Below are 19,023 nucleotides of genomic sequence, written 5' to 3'. Positions count from 1 at the left end.
CATACATCATAGTTCTATTGGAGCTTCTCAAAAAAAGATGTCAAAATCTTAGGTGGAATGCCACTATGCATATTGACATCAAAAGTCTCTCTAACCGAAGTGTTATTTGCTGACTGGATTTGAAGACTTTGTGATTTGAGGTCAAATTATCAATGTCAAATTTATTTTTAATTCATTTTAATAGTAAATCTCTTATTCCACTAATATTCCAACCAATAAAAATTTTGTTTCAACATTTTTTTAATAGTTAAAACCATATAAAGTTCTATTTAAATAATAAAATAACATTTAACAATTTGATTAGTGAAGTACAAAATTTAACACAAAACTTAATTGACACATTAGCCATCAATTATAATTTGAATCTTAAATTTGAAATTTTCTTTAAAAATGATCTCAGATATCTTCTTAAACCAGGTGACTAATTGGAGCCAGATGGCAGGTAACTACATAAGTCACCTGTGCTGAGTCCTCTCACAAACGATTTGAAAAAGGTTCAATCATGGCAGATATTACAGTTGGAGATTTGCCATTTGAGTAATGGATGCTATCTTTTTAAATCTTAAAAAAGAAACCACAATTCGATGCATCATTCCCACAGTGTCGTAGGCTGGGCCTTTCGATAAAATATATAAACAAAGCACCTTAAAAACAATGCCTATAGGATTTGGATCTTCTCCTCATCAATCATATGGAGCGTTAATTGAATAAAGTAAATAAAGTACATGAAGCTGAGTCAAAGAAGACGGTTTCCAAGTAAAGCCACCGAAATTCAATCAGTCACCAAAATGAGCTCATTGCTGACGTTGTTGTGGTTTGATCTTGTAATTTAAATACGAAGAAATCACCTGGCCGTCCAGCAACTAAGTTTTTTATTTCATACTTGAAGAGGATGAAATAAAAAATTGCGAGTGATTGAAACAGAAAATATAGTTTATTTGAAAACCTTTGTAATTTTCCCATGGCCTGTCCACTGAAAAATCTTCTCTTCTTCTTCCTTTTCACGTTTCTACCATTCCCCACCACTGCTCAAACTTATAGAAACATATCTTTAGGCTCATCCCTCACTGCACTGAAAGATGATAACTCGTCCTGGCCATCACCATCTGCTGAATTTGCTTTCGGTTTTCGACAAATCGCAAAAGATGGGTTCCTGCTAGCCATTTGGTTCGATAAGATACCAAATCAAACCATTGTCTGGTCAGCCAATGGGGATAATCTAGTGCCAAAGGGATCAAAAGTGGAGCTTACGGTCGATGGCGAGTTTATTCTCAATGATGCAACTGGCAAGCGAATATGGTACACTCAATCTGCCGGTAGTGGAGTTGCCTACGCATCCATGCTAAACACCGGAAATTTTGCGCTGGCGAATGGAAATTCATCCAATGTGTGGGAGAGCTTTAGTTATCCAACCGATACAATTCTACCCTCACAAACTCTAAATCAGAATGGCATACTCTATGCGCGCTACACGGCAACAAATTACTCGACTGGTAGATTCCTGTTTTCACTAAAACCTGATGGGAATCTTGTACTTGCGACTACAAGGTTCCCACAAAATACGCCCAATCAAGCGTATTGGTCGGTGAAAAATCCAAATATTGGATTTCGATTCATCTTCAACGAGTCTGGCTTTATGTACGTCGCATCCAAGAACGGAAGCTTACTTAGTACCATATCATCCAATACGGTTTCAATGCAAGATTTCTACCAGAGAGCAACACTAGAGTATGATGGAGTATTTAGGCACTATGTTTACCCAAAAAGCACTAGCTCGAGCGCCCAAAGATGGCCTAAGGTTTGGTCCACTTCCTCATCCCCATTCGTACCTCCAAACATCTGCACGTCGATTATGGAATCAACCGGCGGCGGGGCATGTGGCTTAAACAGCTTTTGCACGATTGAAGAGCAAGGACCGACTTGCCAGTGCCCAAATGGTTACTCCTTTATTGATCCGAAGGATGAGCGCAGAGGATGCAAGCAAAACTTTGCTCCACAGAGTTGTGGTGAAACGTCAAAGGAGGAGACAGATCTATTCGAATTTCAAGAGCTGAATTACGCAAATTGCTGGGGCGGAGACTACGCGCTTTTTGAGGGGGTACCTGAGGATTGGTGCCGGCAAAATTGCCTAGATGATTGTTTTTGTGCTGTGGCAGTTTACAACAGCCGTGGACAGTGTTATAAGAAGAGACTCCCTTTCTCGAATGGGGCAATTGACCCCAATATCACTGGAAAAACTCTGATAAAAGTTGGGAAACAAAATTCGACTGTGAAATGGGGTGGAGGTTCCATCACAGAAAAGAAAGACAATAAAACTTTGATCCTTTTCGGATCAATCATCCTGAGTGGCTCTGGGGTTCTAAACTTCCTCCTACCATTGATAACCTATTTGGTTGTTTCCCGAGCCTATTCGAGAAAAGCGAGGGTGTGTCAACCTTATCCAGTCATCTCTGGTATGAATTTGAAGCATTTCACTTATGAGGAGCTAAACAACGCTACGAACCAATTCAAGGAAGAGCTAGGACGCGGTGCTTCTGCAATAGTCTTCACAGGAGTTCTAGCCTCTGATAATGGGAAGAGCGTTGCTGTCAAAAGCTTAGACACTAGCGTCAGGGAAAATGATTTGGAATTCAAAGCGGAAGTGAGTGCTATTGGCCGAACAAACCACAGAAATTTAGTGCAGCTACTTGGATTTTGTTATGAGGGAGAGCACCGAATTCTTGTGTATGAGTTTATGAGCAACGGATCTTTAGCGGGCTTCCTTTTTGGAGAGCCGATGCCAAACTGGTATCAAAGGAGGAAAATCGCCTTGGAAATTGCAAGAGGGCTGTTGTATTTGCACGAGGAGTGTAGCAGCCAAATCGTACATTGCGACATCAAGCCTCAAAACATTCTTCTTGATGACTCTCTCACTGCAAGAATTTCTGACTTTGGTTTAGCAAAGCTTTTGAGAATCGACCAGACTCTAACCACAACTGGAATCAGGGGAACGAAAGGTTATGTGGCCCCTGAATGGTGGAAAAGGTTGCCTATCACGGCAAAGGTTGATATTTACAGCTACGGAATTTTGTTGTTAGAGATTATTTTCTGCAGGAAGCATTTCGAGGCAGAGGTAGAGGATGAAGGTCAAATGATACTAGCTGATTGGGCGTACGATTGTTATAAGCAGAATAAGCTGCACGAGCTATTCAAGAATAACGATGAGGCAATGCATGACATGAAGATGGTGGAGAAGTATGTGATGATTGCAATATGGTGCATTCAGGAGGATCCATCGCTTAGACCTACCATGAAGAAAGTCGCATTGATGCTCGAAGGAACTATCGAAGTCTCAGCTCCACCCGATCCATCTTCTTTCATAAGTTCAATACTTTAGGTTCTTCCAATAATAATCCATTTCTTATGTATATCAAAATTTGTGTATTTTTATTTTCAAGTAGTCTTTAGCTCTTAACATACTATACGGAATTGAATGTATGATAATTCTCTTGAACTGTCCGAATAAATAGAGGAATTATCAATGGTATAAAACCTGATCTGTCATTTTCCATGTCTTAATAAATAGAGGAATTATTGATGGAGGAACCTTAACCATTTTTATGAGCAAGTTGGCCTATGTGTTAAGCCTAACGACAGCACGTACTCCACGCCACACAATTTGTGTTGTTCACGTGCTTGACTTGAAAATTTGCCATACATGAGGGAGCATGTGAGGATGTGAAGGTAAAAGAGTCACATCAGTGAAAAGATAAACCTTGAAATTGTCACATCCTAGTCTGCATGGTAAGATATTGTCTGCTTTGGACCAAACCTTGAAATTGTCACATCCTAGTCTGTATTAGGCCTGGCAAACGGGTCATGTCTATCGTGTTCGTGTCGTTTTCGTGTAACACCTATTATCTTAACGGGTTGTGTCGTGTCACACCCGTTATCTTAACGGGTCCTTAACAGGTCGTGTCACTTTACCCAACGGGTAAAGTGACCCGACCCGTTATGACCCGTTAAGAAAAAAATATATTTTTTTAAAATTTGCACATACCACACATTGCCACGTAAATATTACTTCAAAACATTAAAACATTTCTCGTTCAAGCACTATATCTACACTAAAAAATAAAAGCCTAATAAAAAAATAATACATACACTACTAATCTATTACAAATATTAAATGTGCAAGGATAAAGAGTTTGTGTTTTTAAGATTGTAAGTCTTTCTCAAAAGTTTACACCTTCATTTACAAAATCTTCAATTTACATCGATCATCATGAAATTGTATTAGAACTTTGGCTTGATTTATTGCCTTCAAGAGTAATGTTGAAGATGTTTTCAGTAAGGTTTTCCACGTCAGAACTCTCTTCCGCATAAACTAAGTATAGAAAAACCAAACATTAAAAATCATTCAAATTATGAAAAGTTAAACAAAATAATTATGAAAAGAAATAAAATAATAATACTATACCATATAAAAATATATTACCTCCTTTTCCAAATAGCCAATCTCGTGTGCACAACAAAGCTTGAACTGTTTCTGGTAACAATGAACTACGATACTGATCTAGTACTCTACCCCCAATACTAAATGCAGATTCTGATGCAACAGTTGAAATGTGAATCGTTAACACATCTCGTGCTAACTGAGAAAGTATCGGATAATGAAAACGCTCCATTTGCCACCAAGAAAGAACATCTATGTCTACTTTTCTATCTATTCTTTTATCCTCCAAATACTTCTGCAATTCATTTTTTTCAATCGAACTTGAACCATCATAATTATTATCAAAATCCTACATCATAAAAAATCATGCATCATGTCAATTTCAAATATAATTTCAACACTTATTATAGTACTAATACTACAATCTACAAATATATAAAGTAAATAAAAACAAACTTAGGTTACCTCAAAGATAACATCCACAGATTCTGTTTGATGAATAGGCACTGAATTCATTGCAGTATTTGAATTATCAAGATGTGAAAGTTTTTCCAAGTACACACCAAAAAGATCATTCAATTGTCATCAACCTTTGTAAATTCAACCGAATTCACACCATGAAGCTTTTTGTAAGCCCAATCCACAAAATGCAATTTATAACGAAGGTCTAAGATGATTGCAATTGCCAAAATCAAACTGTACTCAGACCAATACTTCTCAAACTTTATGTACATGTAAGTCCCCATCTTCTTCATGAAGCTTTCAGAGTCATTCATGACTGCCTTAATTTGAAGTTGGATTACAAAGACCTTAGGGAAGAACAAATTTGATGTGGGGTACTTTGTCCCAGAGAATAAGCAAGTAACCTCATAAAAGTACCCCAAAAACTTGGAAATCTTCATTATTTTATCTCACTCTTCAGAAGATGGACAACTAGTAAAATTGGAATCACTCAACCCTAAATGAATCAAAGCATATCGATAGAAAATTGCACTATCTAGCATAATATAGGTTGAGTTCCATCTAGTAGGGACATCTTGTCTCAACCCTCTCCTACTATCCAATATCCCTACTTGTTTAACACATTCACAAAACTTTAGTTTCCTAGCCTCAGAGCCCTTTATATACTTGATGCATTCACGAATTTTTATCTCCGAAGAATCAATTTCTTTAAGTCCATCTTGAACTATCAAATTCAAGACATGAGCACAACAACGCACATGAAATAAGTCACCATTCATCACGAGAAGACTTCTAAGATTCAATTGATTCTTCAAAATGCTAACAAAAGAAATATTTGAAGAAGCATTATCCAGTAATAGAAAATAACTTCTTCTCAATCCCCCACTCAGTCACCAATGCATTAATTTTCTCAGATAATGCAACACCAGTATGAGGAGGAGGCATGTGACAAAAACTTAAAATTCTCTTATGCAATTTCCAATCTTTGTCTACAAAGTGAGCAGTAAGAGCAAGATACCCATCAGTGCATTGCGAGGTCCATAAGTCTGATGTCAAACAAATTCTACCTTCAACTGAGGCTAACAAATTATGAAGCCTTTGTTTTTCATTTTTGAACATCCTCAACGCACAAGCTTTAATTGTATTTCTACATGGTAACTTAATATCAGGAGATATATATGCAAACAAAGCCCTAATTCCCTCATACTCAGAAAAACTAAAGGAAAGATTATGCTTGATTATGGCATCTACCAATAACCCACGGAATACCATAGGATCAAAGTTTTGGGAACAAAATTCAGACACCGACAATACTCCACTAGTCTGTCCAGGGCATATTTTCAAATGTCTATTCATATTACCCGTCCCATGATGACTATCATCTATTACCAGTTTCTTACAATCTAAGCATTGAGCTCGACTTTTACCATCTTCAAAAACAGTAGTCAATTTGTTAAAAGTTTTCCAAACAGGAGACCTGAGTGTTCGCTTACCTAATTTGATCACTCTAGCCTTTTTCTTTGCCGGACTTGTATTTGTATCTTCTATATTTTCACTTCCATGATCAGGTTGCATTCCCATTGTCACTTCCACTGACCCTCCATCACTAAGATTCGTAAAATCTTGCTCTACATCATCCATTGCTTCAAGAAAGAAAAACAAAATTTTAAAATCTTGCTCATACCAATTTTATACCATATCCATTTCAAATTCACATATCCATTTCAATTTCACATATATAACTACACTCAAACAGTAGGCAAACAGTAAGCAAACAGTAAGCAAATAATGAAATATCAAATGATTTTGACTAAATTAGTAGGCCCTATAATATAAACCACGATGGCAAGAGAAGATGCTTTATCAATTATCATCATGATTGGCAATGCAAGTGGTGACTTTCGGAATAATATTATATTTCAGCTAGGGCTGTTGAAACATGCATGCAATGTATTATGTATGTAAGCACTTCCCTCATTTCCCACTCCGAAAAGGGTAAGTCCTGCAATCAAATTGTATATCATTTCATTTTGTTATTGTTCATGATGTTGCAAATTGTAATTGTTGAATTGGGTTTTATCGTATTACAGGGTGTGAGTATGAGGCTAGAACTATGCACCGAGGATAGGCAATGTCTTCTAGCATACGTTACAAGGGAGAAGAGAACGAGGAGAATGTTAGGTAAAAAGGAAATTAGGGTTTGGGGTTTTATAATTTATACAGCAAAGCACCACATGTGTAATAGTTAACTTGATTTTTTTTAATGGAATATTATTTTATTTTTGTTCTCTTTTTGGCAAACCTAGTAGAGTATTTTTCTTTTTCGGTTTCACATTGTGTGGAACGGGGGAAGAATCTAACCCCTCCTTTTTTTATTAATATAATGAAATTAGCTCCATTTTCTTGAATTCTTGTCAAACAAGAAAAGTCAAAAAGATTTTTGAGGGTTAGAAAATGAGGATTAGGTAAATGGTTTTGACAGACTGTTTGAAAATTTGAATACATGTTCTCTGCAAAACCATGTTCTCTGGAAATGTCTCAGATGTAACCACATTCCACTATGAGTCTATGACTAAGAGAATATGGGTATTTTTAATTATCTATTTTAACTCTAACCTAATTTTTCATAGCAGATGTGCGTGAGGCCGTGTGTCATCTCTCTTGTATTTCAGAATCCCTATTCAAAATCCCTAATTCAGAAACATGAATTTCAAAATCCCTAATTCAGAAACATGAATTTCAGAAATTTCGAATTCCAAAAGCCCTAATTCAGAGTCCCTATTCATAATCCCTAATTCAGAAACATGAATTTCAAAATCCCTAATTCAGAAACATGAATTTCAGAAATTTCGAATTCCAAAAGGCCAAATTCAGAGTCCCTATTCAAAATCCCTAATTCAGAAACTTCAATTTCAGAAATTCCTAATTCCAAAAGCCCCAATTTAGAAACCCTAATTTAAGAAATTCCTAATTCGACAAGCCTTAATTCAGAAACCCTTGAGTTTATTGCAGGAATTTCTTACCTTGTGCAGTGAGGAGGAGGGCAGACTGAGGAGTGAGGAGGGTGACAGAGTGGGTGAACCGGTGAGGAGTGAGGAAACTGACAAAGTGACTGAGTGAGGACTGAGGAGGGTGACAGTCTGGAACCTGGCCTGGGTGAAGTCGAGACTCGAGGACGACGAGGAGAGTGAGGTCACTGATCTGAGACTGAGGTGAGATGAGAGGGCCTGTGAGGCGCCGCGTCCGCGTGACGGCATGAGGTCTCGGAGTCGAAGACGAAGTCGATCGAGGATTCGAGAGAGAGAGAGACAGACAGAGACTGAGTGTTTGATTGAGCTGAGTTAATGAGAGTGTTGATTACCTACACAATGGACGGCTGAGATTAAATCTCAGCCGATCCAATGGTTATCAATTTTTTAAATTTAATAAAATATATATATATATATATATAATTATGAAATGGACGGCTGAGATTTAATCTCAGCCGATCCAATGGTCATCAATTTTTAAATTTAATTTAATATATATAATTATTATAGTTTTTACTTTTTAGGGATATAAAATTATTAAATTAATGTATATAATTATTAATATTATAGTTGATTCATACTTTTATTAAGTATATAAATTATAACATAAGATTTTGTGATATTCACATCCACTAGTGTAAATATTTTAAATTGAAGATCAAATTCATTCTTTGTATTCATATAGGGTCAAGGAGTGTAGCTGTAAAAATTCATCAAAATCAGAGTTAAAATAACCGTTAAATCTTGATTTTTCGTTTATAACCGTCGAAAAGCTTTGTCCCGTTACTTGATCTCTGAATGTTTTTTTTTTGTGATTTTTTGCTGATGTGATCTCCAAGCATATACAAACAATTTTGACGGTTTGGATCGTTGAAATTAGTTTTGGAGAATTCGTAAAACTATAGATTGACTAACACTTAGAGTTTATTTATACTTTCATTAAGTATAACATAAGATTTTGTGGTATCCACTTGTGTAAATATTTTAAATTGAAGATCGAATTCATTCATTGTATTCATATAGGGTCAAGGAGTGTAGTTATAAAAAATCATCAAAATCGGAGTTAAAATAACCGTTAAATCATGATTTTTCGTTTATAACCGTTGAAAAGCTTTGTCCCGTTACTTCATCTCTGAATGTTTTTTTTTTGTGATTTTTTGCTGATGTGATCTCCAAGTATATACAACAATTTTGACGGTTTGGATCGTTGAAATTAGTTTTGGAGAATTCGTAAAACGATAGATTGACTAACACTTAGAGTTTATTTATACTTTTATTAAGTATAACATAAAATTTTGTGGTATTCACTTGTGTAAATATTTTAAATTGAAGATCGAATTAATTCATTGTATTCATATAGGGTCAAGGAGTGTAGTTATAAAAAATCATCAAAATCGGAGTTAAACTAACCATTAAATCGTGATTTTTCGTTTATAACCGTTGAAAAGCTTTGTCCCGTTACTTGATATTTGAATGTTTTTTTTTTGTGATTTTTTGCTGATGTGATCTCCAAGCATATACAAACAATTTTGACGGTTTGGATCGTTGAAATTAGTTTTGGAGAATTTGTAAAACGATAGATTAACTAACACTTAGAGTTTATTTATACTTTCATTAAGTATAACATAAGATTTTGTGGTATCCACTTGTGTAAATATTTTAAATTGAAGATCGAATTCATTCATTGTATTCAAGTGTAGTTATAAAAAATCATCAAAATCGGAGTTAAAATAACCGTTAAATCATGATTTTTCGTTTATAACCATTGAAAAGCTTTGTCCCGTTACTTGATCTCTGAATTTTTTTTTTTTGTGATTTTTTGCTGATGTGATCTCCAAGCATATACAAAAAATTTTGACGGTTTGGATCGTTGAAATTAGTTTTGGAGAATTCGTAAAACGATAGATTGACTAACACTTAGAGTTTATTTATACTTTCATTAAGTATAACATAAGATTTTGTGGTATCCACTTGCGTAAATATTTTAAATTGAAGATCGAATTCATTCATTGTATTCATATAGGGTCAAGGAGTGTATTTATAAAAAATCATCAAAATCGGAGTTAAAATAACCGTTAAATCGTGATTTTTCGTTTATAACCGTTGAAAAGCTTTGTCCCGTTACTTGATCTCTGAATGTTTATTTTTTATGATTTTTTGTTGATGTGATCTCAAAGCATATACAAACAAGTTTGACGGTTGGGATCGTTGAAATTAGTTTTGGAGAATTCGTATGCCATCAATCAAGTTCCGTGTGTGTGTGTGTATATATATATTTATTAAGTAGATTTAAATCTATTTATTTTGTACGTATAAATTATAATTGACTGGTACACGGAATAGTACATACATCACGTGTCACGTGTGTCATTATAAAAATAGTGAGATATGTTATGACAGTCATGTGTGTGATAAAAAGTTAATAACTTAAATAAAAAAAAAAATTTCGCACCACTTCTATTAATTTTCATTTTTCCCTGTCTTTTTTGTTTCATTTTCAACTTTTTCTTATCATTTTCACTTTTCCCTTCAACATCTTTCCCTAATTCCCTCACTTTTTTGTTTTATTTTCAACTTTTCTTAACATTTTCATTTTCCCTCCATTTTTTTTTTCAAAAAGGGCGGCAAGTTGGCAATGGCAAGAAATTGATTATTGAAATTTGAATGGAAACAAATCACGTCAAATTTCAATGGATGCAAAATCATGCAATGCATCATGCATATTAAATTATTAATTAATAATTATTATAGTTTTTATAAAATTTAATATATATATATATAATTATTATAGATAGACTTAATATTTTGGGGGTATAATTATTATAGTATATATAATTATTATAATTATTATAAATTTTATAGTTAATTTAATATATATATATATATTTATTATAATTTTTAGGGGTATAAAATTGTAAAATTAATGTATATAATTATGACAGTATTTTTTTAGGGTTATAAAATTATAAAAATAATATTCTGCTTATCGTGTATCGTGTTACCTACGTGTATACCCGAACCAACCCGTTATCTTAACAGGTGCTTATCAGGTTACCCGATAACGACCCGATTCGTTATCGTGTCGACCCAAACACCTGTTAATTTCGTGTCGTGTCGTGTCGGGTTATCGAGTCGTGTCAGAAATTGCCAAGCCTAGTCTATATGGTAAGATATTGTCCGCTTTGGACCATGTCCTCACGGGTTTGTTCTTGGGCTTCCACCCAAAATGCATCTCTCTATAGGGAGGTGGGCATGTACATATAAAGCACATCACCTCCTCTCCCAGAGCGATGTGGGATCTTACAATCCACCCCCCTTAGGGACCCAACGCCCTCTTTGGCACGCTTTCGGCAGGAGAGTGGCTTTGATATTAAATTGTCACATCCCAGTCCGCATGGTTTAAGGTTTAGTCCGCTCTGGGCCACGCCCTCATGGGTTTGTTCTTGGGCATGTACATATAAGGCACATCACCTCCTCTCCCCCGGGCGATGTGGGATCTTATAAAAGGATGGAATCCATATTCCCATTTTTACCTATCACACATCTTTCTTAATTTTTGGCCACTAGATCAAATGAATTGAAAAAAATTAACAGACATAAATCAACAAGTGTGTGTAAGAAGTAAAAAAATGTGTATGAATAATAGTACTCTTATTAAAATTAAAACATAACACTTTACAAGTCTTCATCAACACGTCTTTGCTTATCAATTATAGCTTGTTTACTTATAAAATAGGAAAATTTGGAAAAATAACTAAAATTTGGACCGTATTTAGAATTATAAGTTATAACCACTCTTCTAAGTTTATGATAATTATAATCAAAATGTGATATGAAATTACTAATTTACCCTTAAAGGACTAAAAACCTTTGCGTTTTGCTCCTAACCGTGAAAAAAGTTGTTGGCAGACGTCGCCTCGCAAGCCACTGAATGCAGACCATGGCTGCTGCCATGACTACGACGTCAAGCCCAGTTTCCGTCTAATTAAGTCTCGCGGTTCTTCTTCGCTGCTACCTCCCCAACGTTGAGCTTCCTCCCTGCCATGACCACCATGTAGGTTCTGCAAGCTCGACCTCTCTGTCTTCGACACTTACTGTAGCTTCACCCTACCCCACTTTCCTCCATTTTTTCTCCAACGCACACTGTAGCTTCGCCCCCCCACCCCACCATGTTCCAGATGGCCACATGCCCCCTAAAATCATCCCAAAAAAGTGGCCACACTTGAATTATTCTTCACCCAGCTGGAACAATTGATCAGAAGTCCTCACCCAAAATTATAAATTAAAACAAACTAAAAAAGTTTGGAGACAAAAGGAAGAAGATGGTGATGAAGAAGCAAGTCCAGCAGCTATCCAATGCCAGAAATGATATCAGAGACAAAACCCAAATGGAAAAATTTGAAAGATTTAGAAGAAAACCCAATACAACTCAACAATCATTTAATTCACATAGGAGTTAATGAAGTTAATTGATAATCTCATGTTCTAATTGTACCTATTTCTTCTTCCTCCTCCTCCTTCTTCCTTTGAATACCCAGAAGCCAAAAGTTTGAAGCTTTTTAAGACTAGAGAGAGAGAGGAAAAAAGGCAGAGAGAAAGAGAGAAAGGCAAAAACGCATGTGTGAAGTGAATGATCCAACAATCGAGGGGAGTCATTCTCTCCCTGAGTGAGAACAGCAACAAAACTAAGCTTTCTCTTCTGCCGCAAAGCCTATTTCCGTTTAGGGTCGGTGCCAATCCTTGCTTTTTCTCTTTGCGTTCTATTTCTGCTTTTTGTTGCTTTTTCCCTACTCTCCTTCTTGTTCTCTTTACCTATGCACCCCAATTGCCAATGATCTTGCTGCCCTCAGGTCAGATCTTCCTTTTCCCTATCCATCTATCTGCATATCGCATCGGTGGCACTCTGGCACAAGTAGTTTCTGAGAACATATTTAGGGTTCGCCGCATTCATTGATGCCTTCCTCTCCTCATCTGAGATGCCGCTTGTGGCCAGCTGCACAAGTAGCAACCACAATGTGTGAGAAAATCAAATGACATGTTCGCTTTTGACGAGACTCTAGCCACTGGATGAGTTTAATAAATATTCTGAGCGAAATAACATCTATGATGAATACAGTATCGGTATCAAACCAATATACTTTTCCAAGATAGAAATCATAAGAAAACCAGAGTTCATCTTACCTCCTCTACGTAGATTTTCACCCAGCTGATCCATACCTCCTTTCACTACTGTCCAATGTCTAATAGAACAGCCTTTAGTGGGTTCAATAACTCCTCTTCGGGAATGTTAGGATCAGCTTTGATATTGGATAGCAACCAAAAAAAGTTTGTGTAATCCACTTCGGGGATCAGCTGTTTAATAGTCATCCATGAATTTGGTTCCATATCTGTAAAAGATCCCCAGAAAATAAAAAATTTAATTAATTCCCACTTCAACATACATTTAATTACGATAAACGTGTAGGAATGAAAAGTACCCTTACACTGCGTAATTCACCTCCATATCATCTATCAACTTGACAGCTACAAGAGTTCTGGTGAATTGACAGCTACAAGAGTTCTGGTGAATTGTGCAATATTCCGCAACCCAATATCAGGCTGATTTGCAAAACAATATCTCCTCCCAGGAAGATCCGTGGTATTCAGCGTGTAACTTGGATCAAATACATCCAGAAATCCAAATAGACCACAATTGATGGTAAGACCCAAAATGCTCATAATGTCAGTGTTCAACACATCATGAGTAAAACCAACCCCCTGCCATCTGGCAACCAAGGAAGCAGCACTCTCAGCAACCTCCACCACCCAAGCTGTCAAAAAATCATGATGGGAGCAAAGTTCAGAAAAAAAGCTAATTAAGTAAGCCCGAGTGTAGAACTTCTATCAGAAACTATTTTCAGAGTGGCGGCAAGGGTAGATGAGAGAAAAGACCAAGGTTCAGCATAAAGTGAGATTGCCATTCTCAATTGTAGCAACCACATTGGCGGAAATCTTGCACTAACAAATCTTGAGAAAACATGTGGAAATTTGGTGACTCCATATGTACAAATATTTGGGGGACTAATTTAGCATATTTCCACATACGAGTTATAATAGTGTCATGTTATTTACAAACTGATCTAATTTCCTAAAGTGCCAACCACAAGGTTCTTGTGCAGAGGTAAAAACAGATCCACATTCGAACATCGAAGGACCATCAAAATCATTACCCATAATATATGCTGTCAAACACATTTTTTCCTTCTTCTTTCTGATTCTACTAAACTCACTCTTAAGATGAAGTTTATTTTCTCATCCATGTTCACAAAAAGCATTAACACTTGATGTTTCCGGGAGCACAAGAAACAAGAATACTCGCTCTTTAGGAGGATTTATCCACCTTTGGCACAGTTCCATCAAAGCAAGAGATCTATCACAATCAACCCTACCAATGGCACATTTCCATAGCCAAATTACGGGAGCTCGATAAGGATCTATCTGTCTTTCACAATTCTAATCACAACATAACACCCCCCTCAGCTAGTCATCATCAAACTGGAGCTCAAAGCAAGAAATCAAATCACAATCAAACCTATCAATGGCACAGTTCCATAGCCAAATCAAGCTAACCCAACTAACAACACTCTGTAAGCCACTCAGCAACTTCTAGATTGAGTAAGTACAAATTTCTAAGCAGTTATGTATAAATTTAACAACTTTTCCGATTTGGGCACGAAACAATAGCGCAAGTGAAAGCCTTTAACTAGTACACAAACACACACGCCATATAGATTCAGGCGCTGAGGTGGGTGGGAATAGCGCGATGGCTCGGACCGTCGGTGTTGGGCCCACAAGATCGCCTAACTGATGGGCGTGGGCTACAGATGCTTTTGTTGATTCGGAATTGAGTCACCCAATTACCCCATTTGGGAGGGGTGGAATTGCTCTAACAGATGAACCACTGTTAATTTATACATTGAATAATTTTTGTTATACAAAAGAAAAATTATTAAAATTAAATATAAACCGACCATTTGACTGGTTGACTTATAAAAGTCTGAGAGAGGAGCAGAGACATGGTGAACAAAAATTATAGAATGGCAAGGGTAGCGGGAAGGAAAGATGAGAGAATTCTGACAAGGCTGGCAGATGAATTCGAACAACTGGCCGCTCAGCTGAATTCTCCGGTACCAACCATGGAAATTGACAAGTTCACTCAATCCTGCCATCTCGTTTCTCCTCTCATTCGACACTTAGGCGTCGCTATGAAGTTCGCCGACATCGAGTACTCTGCTAAGGTATTATTCATCTCTTAAACTTGATGAGAGTTTGATGCTTTTTGGCGATGGGTAGATTTGGCTTGATACCTTGTCATTTTCCTCTACATTAATTTGAATCAAATTTCTAAAGTTTTATACAAAATTTGGGTGTACTTTAGGGTTTTGGTGGATTGTGATTGATGAGGGGTTTGATTTCTTAAGTGTTTTTAAAACATCTGAAATTGCTTATGATGAAAATATTTTTAGAATAAATCCTTAGTAAAAACGCAACTGAATTCGGAAAAATCACTTTAACTGCTTCTTAGAAGAGTGATCATTCCAGAAAGCACTTCAAGTGCTTCTAGAACTCAAAAACACTTTCTCTAAAAACAATTTTTGTCATTTTAAAAGCACTTTCAAACAAGCCCTTAAGTTATATAACGCTCATTTTAAGACATTTTACATATTTCAAAGATGATTTTATTCATATTTTTCTTTTGATTTTGTTCAATACTTCCCTTTGATGTGAGTGTTTCTTTGGGTTTTGTAGTTATATTTTGATTAATGTGGATGTGGTTATCAGGTTAGTGGGGTTGTAAAGGCAAGAAAGTCAGTTAATACCCTAGAAGATTTGCTTGACCATGACATACAGAAGAATACCATTAAGCACTTTAGTAGTAGCTCGAGAATGCTCATCAGAGTGAAGCGTTCACTTGAGATGCTTAAGATAATATTCGAGAAAATTATGGCCTCAAGGTTTTACTTATCTCAACCCTAGCCTCGATCTTCTCTTAGTTCATTGCTTCATTGACATGTCTTATAAGATCATTTTCGTTTGCAAATACAATTTCATCCATAGTTGTGCTGCTACGTCCACTCATATGTTATATTTTCTCATATCCACTTGATTTATATTTCCGTTCACATGTTCTTCTTCTTTTTTCACTTGGACAGCGAAAATACTCTCATGGATCCGGTTAACACAGCATATAAACAAGTTTTTTACCCCTACTACGGATGGGCTAGTAGAAAGACTCTTGCGGGTGCACTGCAAAACCTTCCTACAAAGTCACTGTTCTTCAAAAGGCTAAAAGTAGATGGTAAGACTATTCTAGTACGTAACTCATCATTGTCGTCATACTATCTGCTCTCAAACTAGGTTGCGATAGCTACCGTGGCCAGTTGCAGGTTCTTTTCTTTCATATCCAATATAGAGAAGAAAAAAAAAAAAAAAAAAATCTTAGGTTGAGATATTGAGCATAATTAACATGAACTTACTATGAATGCTATATATGTAAATTCTAATATCAATGACAATGAATTATGCTGAGAATATTTGGTAGGCTAGATGACTTGGTTTACAAGACATTAGACTCTCAAGGATTCTCGGTGCCCTAATGGAGTAAATATATTGGAGCCTTAACCCTATACAATCTATGAGGACCCTTATTACGTAAACACAAGATATAGAATCATTATGGGACTCTAATTGATTTAATAGAGTTTGGGCTGAAATCTTTTTCGTTAATAGGCTGGATTTGATGAAAGCCCTAGCTATAAAACAAGGCAGCAGTCCCTGCTTCCATACCAGTCGAATCTCACAAAACTACAAACCTATTTCGTTACTAGAGTTAATTCATAAAGGATATAGGAAGTAGAAGGCTACTTCTGTTTGTACCGAGAATGGCCATGCCTGCATGTAAGTGCTTCTGCTTTGCACTGCATGCATGTCTTGGTATACTTGTTGCTTATTTGCTATAACTGTAACCCTAGTTCTATATTGATCCATGAGGGTTGGACTTGATTGGTAACACAGTTTGTTTGGTATTCTATTTTGTCAGAGGCAACGGCTTTTATTCAGATGCAAAGGACAGTTACTGCGTTGGATCCTCTGATACACTACATTGATAACTTATTCCATTCAAGGGGGTCAGTTCAAGAGCTGCTACGCTTGCTTTGATCGATTTCATTCTTTTGCACTTTATGCATTTTTACAAATATGCTTTGATTTCCGTATTTCATGTGTATTGTATGATGATTGAATATTAGTGTGATGAATCTTATAAGGAATCAGATTGTTATTTGATTTTGTTGTAATTATGATATTTTTCTTATCTTCATTGCCCTGCCATTCCATTCCATTCCATACTTCGTGTACTGTTGGTCAACTTTTTTGAACTAGAAGGTCTGGCCACAGTTCGAAGCGTGGTAAAAAGTCACCTTTTCATATTGGCCACGGGTTCTTTACCTTATTTTCCCTTTTCTTGTAGTGCACTTACACATCACATCTTAGGTATATGGGCTAGATTATTTGTTTAAAGTATAGGCTAAATTGGATTAATAATTTTTGTGGTTATAGAGTATTTAGAAGATAACTTTGTATAAAATAATTAGAAATTAAGGGATAAGTCCGTAAGAATTCAAATCCAAAATTAAAAATTTCATTAATAGCTCGCATCTGAGTTTCACGTGTGAAGCTAAAATTGTTACTTCATTTTCCCTTTCAATTTTGGGTTGAGTTAGGGTTATGACTGGTTGTTTAAGGGTTGACGTTTGATAAAAGAAAAAAAGGATAAGGGTTGGCTGTGTGCGGAAAGCAGGGAAGGTTCATGTCCCTGGTCCCATATCGTCGGGTTTTGCAGCAAAAAGGAAAGAAAAGAACAAATCCAACGTTGAAGGATGGGATTATAGATATTAACCGACACTCTTTTCAAATTCTATCCGCCGCCCTTATATAATGACAAATGCTACGTCAATTCACGGCATGTTTTCATGGACGTTTGTGTTCAACTTGATAATTGGAAAAAGTTGTCGCTCTTTCATATCAAAGCACACCCGGAACGACCAATCAAAACAAGGACGACGGCAAAACAGGGGGAAGCCCTTAACAGCCCCCAAGCGGGTTGGCAAGTTTTGCATGCACCCCTCGGGAAACTACGTGGCGTCTTGATCCAATATAGATTGATATGTGTAAATATCTCTTTATATAGTACTGCATTATTGATTTAAAATGTTAACATAGCGACGAACTCAGTATGGATAAGTTCTTGTCAATTATAGGAGTAAGAAGGGATGCCATTGGATGTGGTTTTGTTCAGACAACATGTCTTGTATTTTCTCCCAATTGTATGAACCATTTACGACGTGATCCTGTGGATGACGTAGCTAGCCTTTCTACCACATCTTTGAATTTCAGAGTAGAATTTCAATGAAATTCCCCTTCTGCCCAGGCCATTGTCCCCAAATCCGTTGTCCTGTCTTCTGGGCCAATAGGGTCTATATCTCAGAAGTTTTTGTGATCAGGGGCATGACTACTCGTGCCGGAATAGCTTGTAGATCACCATCTAGCAAGAATGCAATGAAGGGGCCTATTCTATATTTAACTCTAACTTACATGGGTGTTTTTGCCTTTTTACCCCTCTTAATTTGACTTTAGTAATTAGATTAATTTATCTACCCCAAAACAAAATAGACAGCCTATAAATGTGGAACTGGATCCTCTCCAAGGCGAACCCTCAGGATCTTGCTGAGCGACAAACACGGGCTGTTGGATTTCGATCCAACGGCTATAATTATTATAACTTTAAGAGAGACTCTCATCTTTGTAGTCGTTGGATCGAAATCCAACGGCCCGTATTTCTCGCTCAGCAGGATCCTGAGGGTTTGCCTCAAAGAGGATCCAGGTCCTATAAATGTCTAAGCAACTATAGGCTCGAAAGTGGAGATGATTTTATGCTAACTATGAAAATAAAAAGCATTTCTGAATTCTGATGCATAGGGTCCGTTTGCCAAAGAATTAAAAATTTTGTTTTAGAAAGAACGTACTAACATCCAAAGTAGGGAACAAAAATTTAAAAGC

The 19,023-nt window shown here is 36.4% G+C and overlaps 2 protein-coding genes and 2 long non-coding RNA genes across 5 annotated transcripts; 3 read left to right on the top strand and 1 right to left on the bottom strand.

Annotated features, from left to right (window-relative positions):
• Positions 1 to 883: 883 nt before the first annotated feature.
• Positions 884 to 3,577, top strand: LOC103954665 (G-type lectin S-receptor-like serine/threonine-protein kinase LECRK2). Its single transcript, XM_048569976.1, has one exon. The coding sequence runs from the start codon at positions 962 to 964 to the stop codon at positions 3,374 to 3,376; it is 2,415 nt and encodes an 804-aa protein (XP_048425933.1). The 5' UTR covers positions 884 to 961; the 3' UTR covers positions 3,377 to 3,577.
• Positions 3,578 to 6,617: 3,040 nt separating this feature from the next.
• Positions 6,618 to 7,185, top strand: LOC125470702. Its single transcript, XR_007253033.1, has 2 exons — positions 6,618 to 6,892; positions 6,988 to 7,185. It is a non-coding gene; the product is annotated as an uncharacterized LOC125470702 (long non-coding RNA).
• A 5,064-nt stretch (positions 7,186 to 12,249) lies between these two features.
• On the bottom strand, positions 12,250 to 14,804 carry LOC103954580. Of its 2 annotated transcripts, none has more exons than XR_007253011.1 (3): positions 13,404 to 14,804; positions 13,108 to 13,313; positions 12,250 to 12,919 (listed from the first exon to the last, which is right to left on the bottom strand). It is a non-coding gene; the product is annotated as an uncharacterized LOC103954580 (long non-coding RNA). The 2 variants fall into 2 exon arrangements; XR_007253010.1 differs by having other exon boundaries at positions 13,410 to 14,804.
• Positions 14,805 to 14,880: 76 nt separating this feature from the next.
• Positions 14,881 to 17,284, top strand: LOC103954634 (accelerated cell death 11-like). Its single transcript, XM_009366472.3, has 4 exons — positions 14,881 to 15,203; positions 15,748 to 15,920; positions 16,119 to 16,264; positions 17,006 to 17,284. Exons 1-4 carry the CDS (start codon positions 14,982 to 14,984, stop codon positions 17,122 to 17,124), a joined length of 660 nt encoding a protein of 219 aa, XP_009364747.2. The 5' UTR covers positions 14,881 to 14,981; the 3' UTR covers positions 17,125 to 17,284.
• The last annotated feature ends 1,739 nt before the right edge of the window (positions 17,285 to 19,023 follow it).

This window comes from the organism of the source record quoted next, unplaced genomic scaffold (assembly GCF_019419815.1).
Source record: "Pyrus x bretschneideri cultivar Hongxiangsu unplaced genomic scaffold, Pyrus_bretschneideri_v1 Contig51, whole genome shotgun sequence".
NCBI lineage: Eukaryota > Viridiplantae > Streptophyta > Magnoliopsida > Rosales > Rosaceae > Pyrus > Pyrus x bretschneideri.
This window is presented reverse-complemented; position numbering and strand designations above follow the sequence as displayed.

Coding starts and splice junctions, on each gene's coding strand:
- LOC103954665 (XM_048569976.1), top strand. CDS start 962: ATGGCCTGTCCACTGAAAAATCTTCTCTTCTTCTTCCTTTTCACGTTT.
- LOC103954634 (XM_009366472.3), top strand. CDS start 14,982: ATGGTGAACAAAAATTATAGAATGGCAAGGGTAGCGGGAAGGAAAGAT. Junction 15,921..16,118: donor GAGAAAATTATGGCCTCAAG/GTTTTACTTATC, acceptor TCACTTGGACAG/CGAAAATACTCTCATGGATC. Junction 16,265..17,005: donor CAAAAGGCTAAAAGTAGATG/GTAAGACTATTC, acceptor CTATTTTGTCAG/AGGCAACGGCTTTTATTCAG.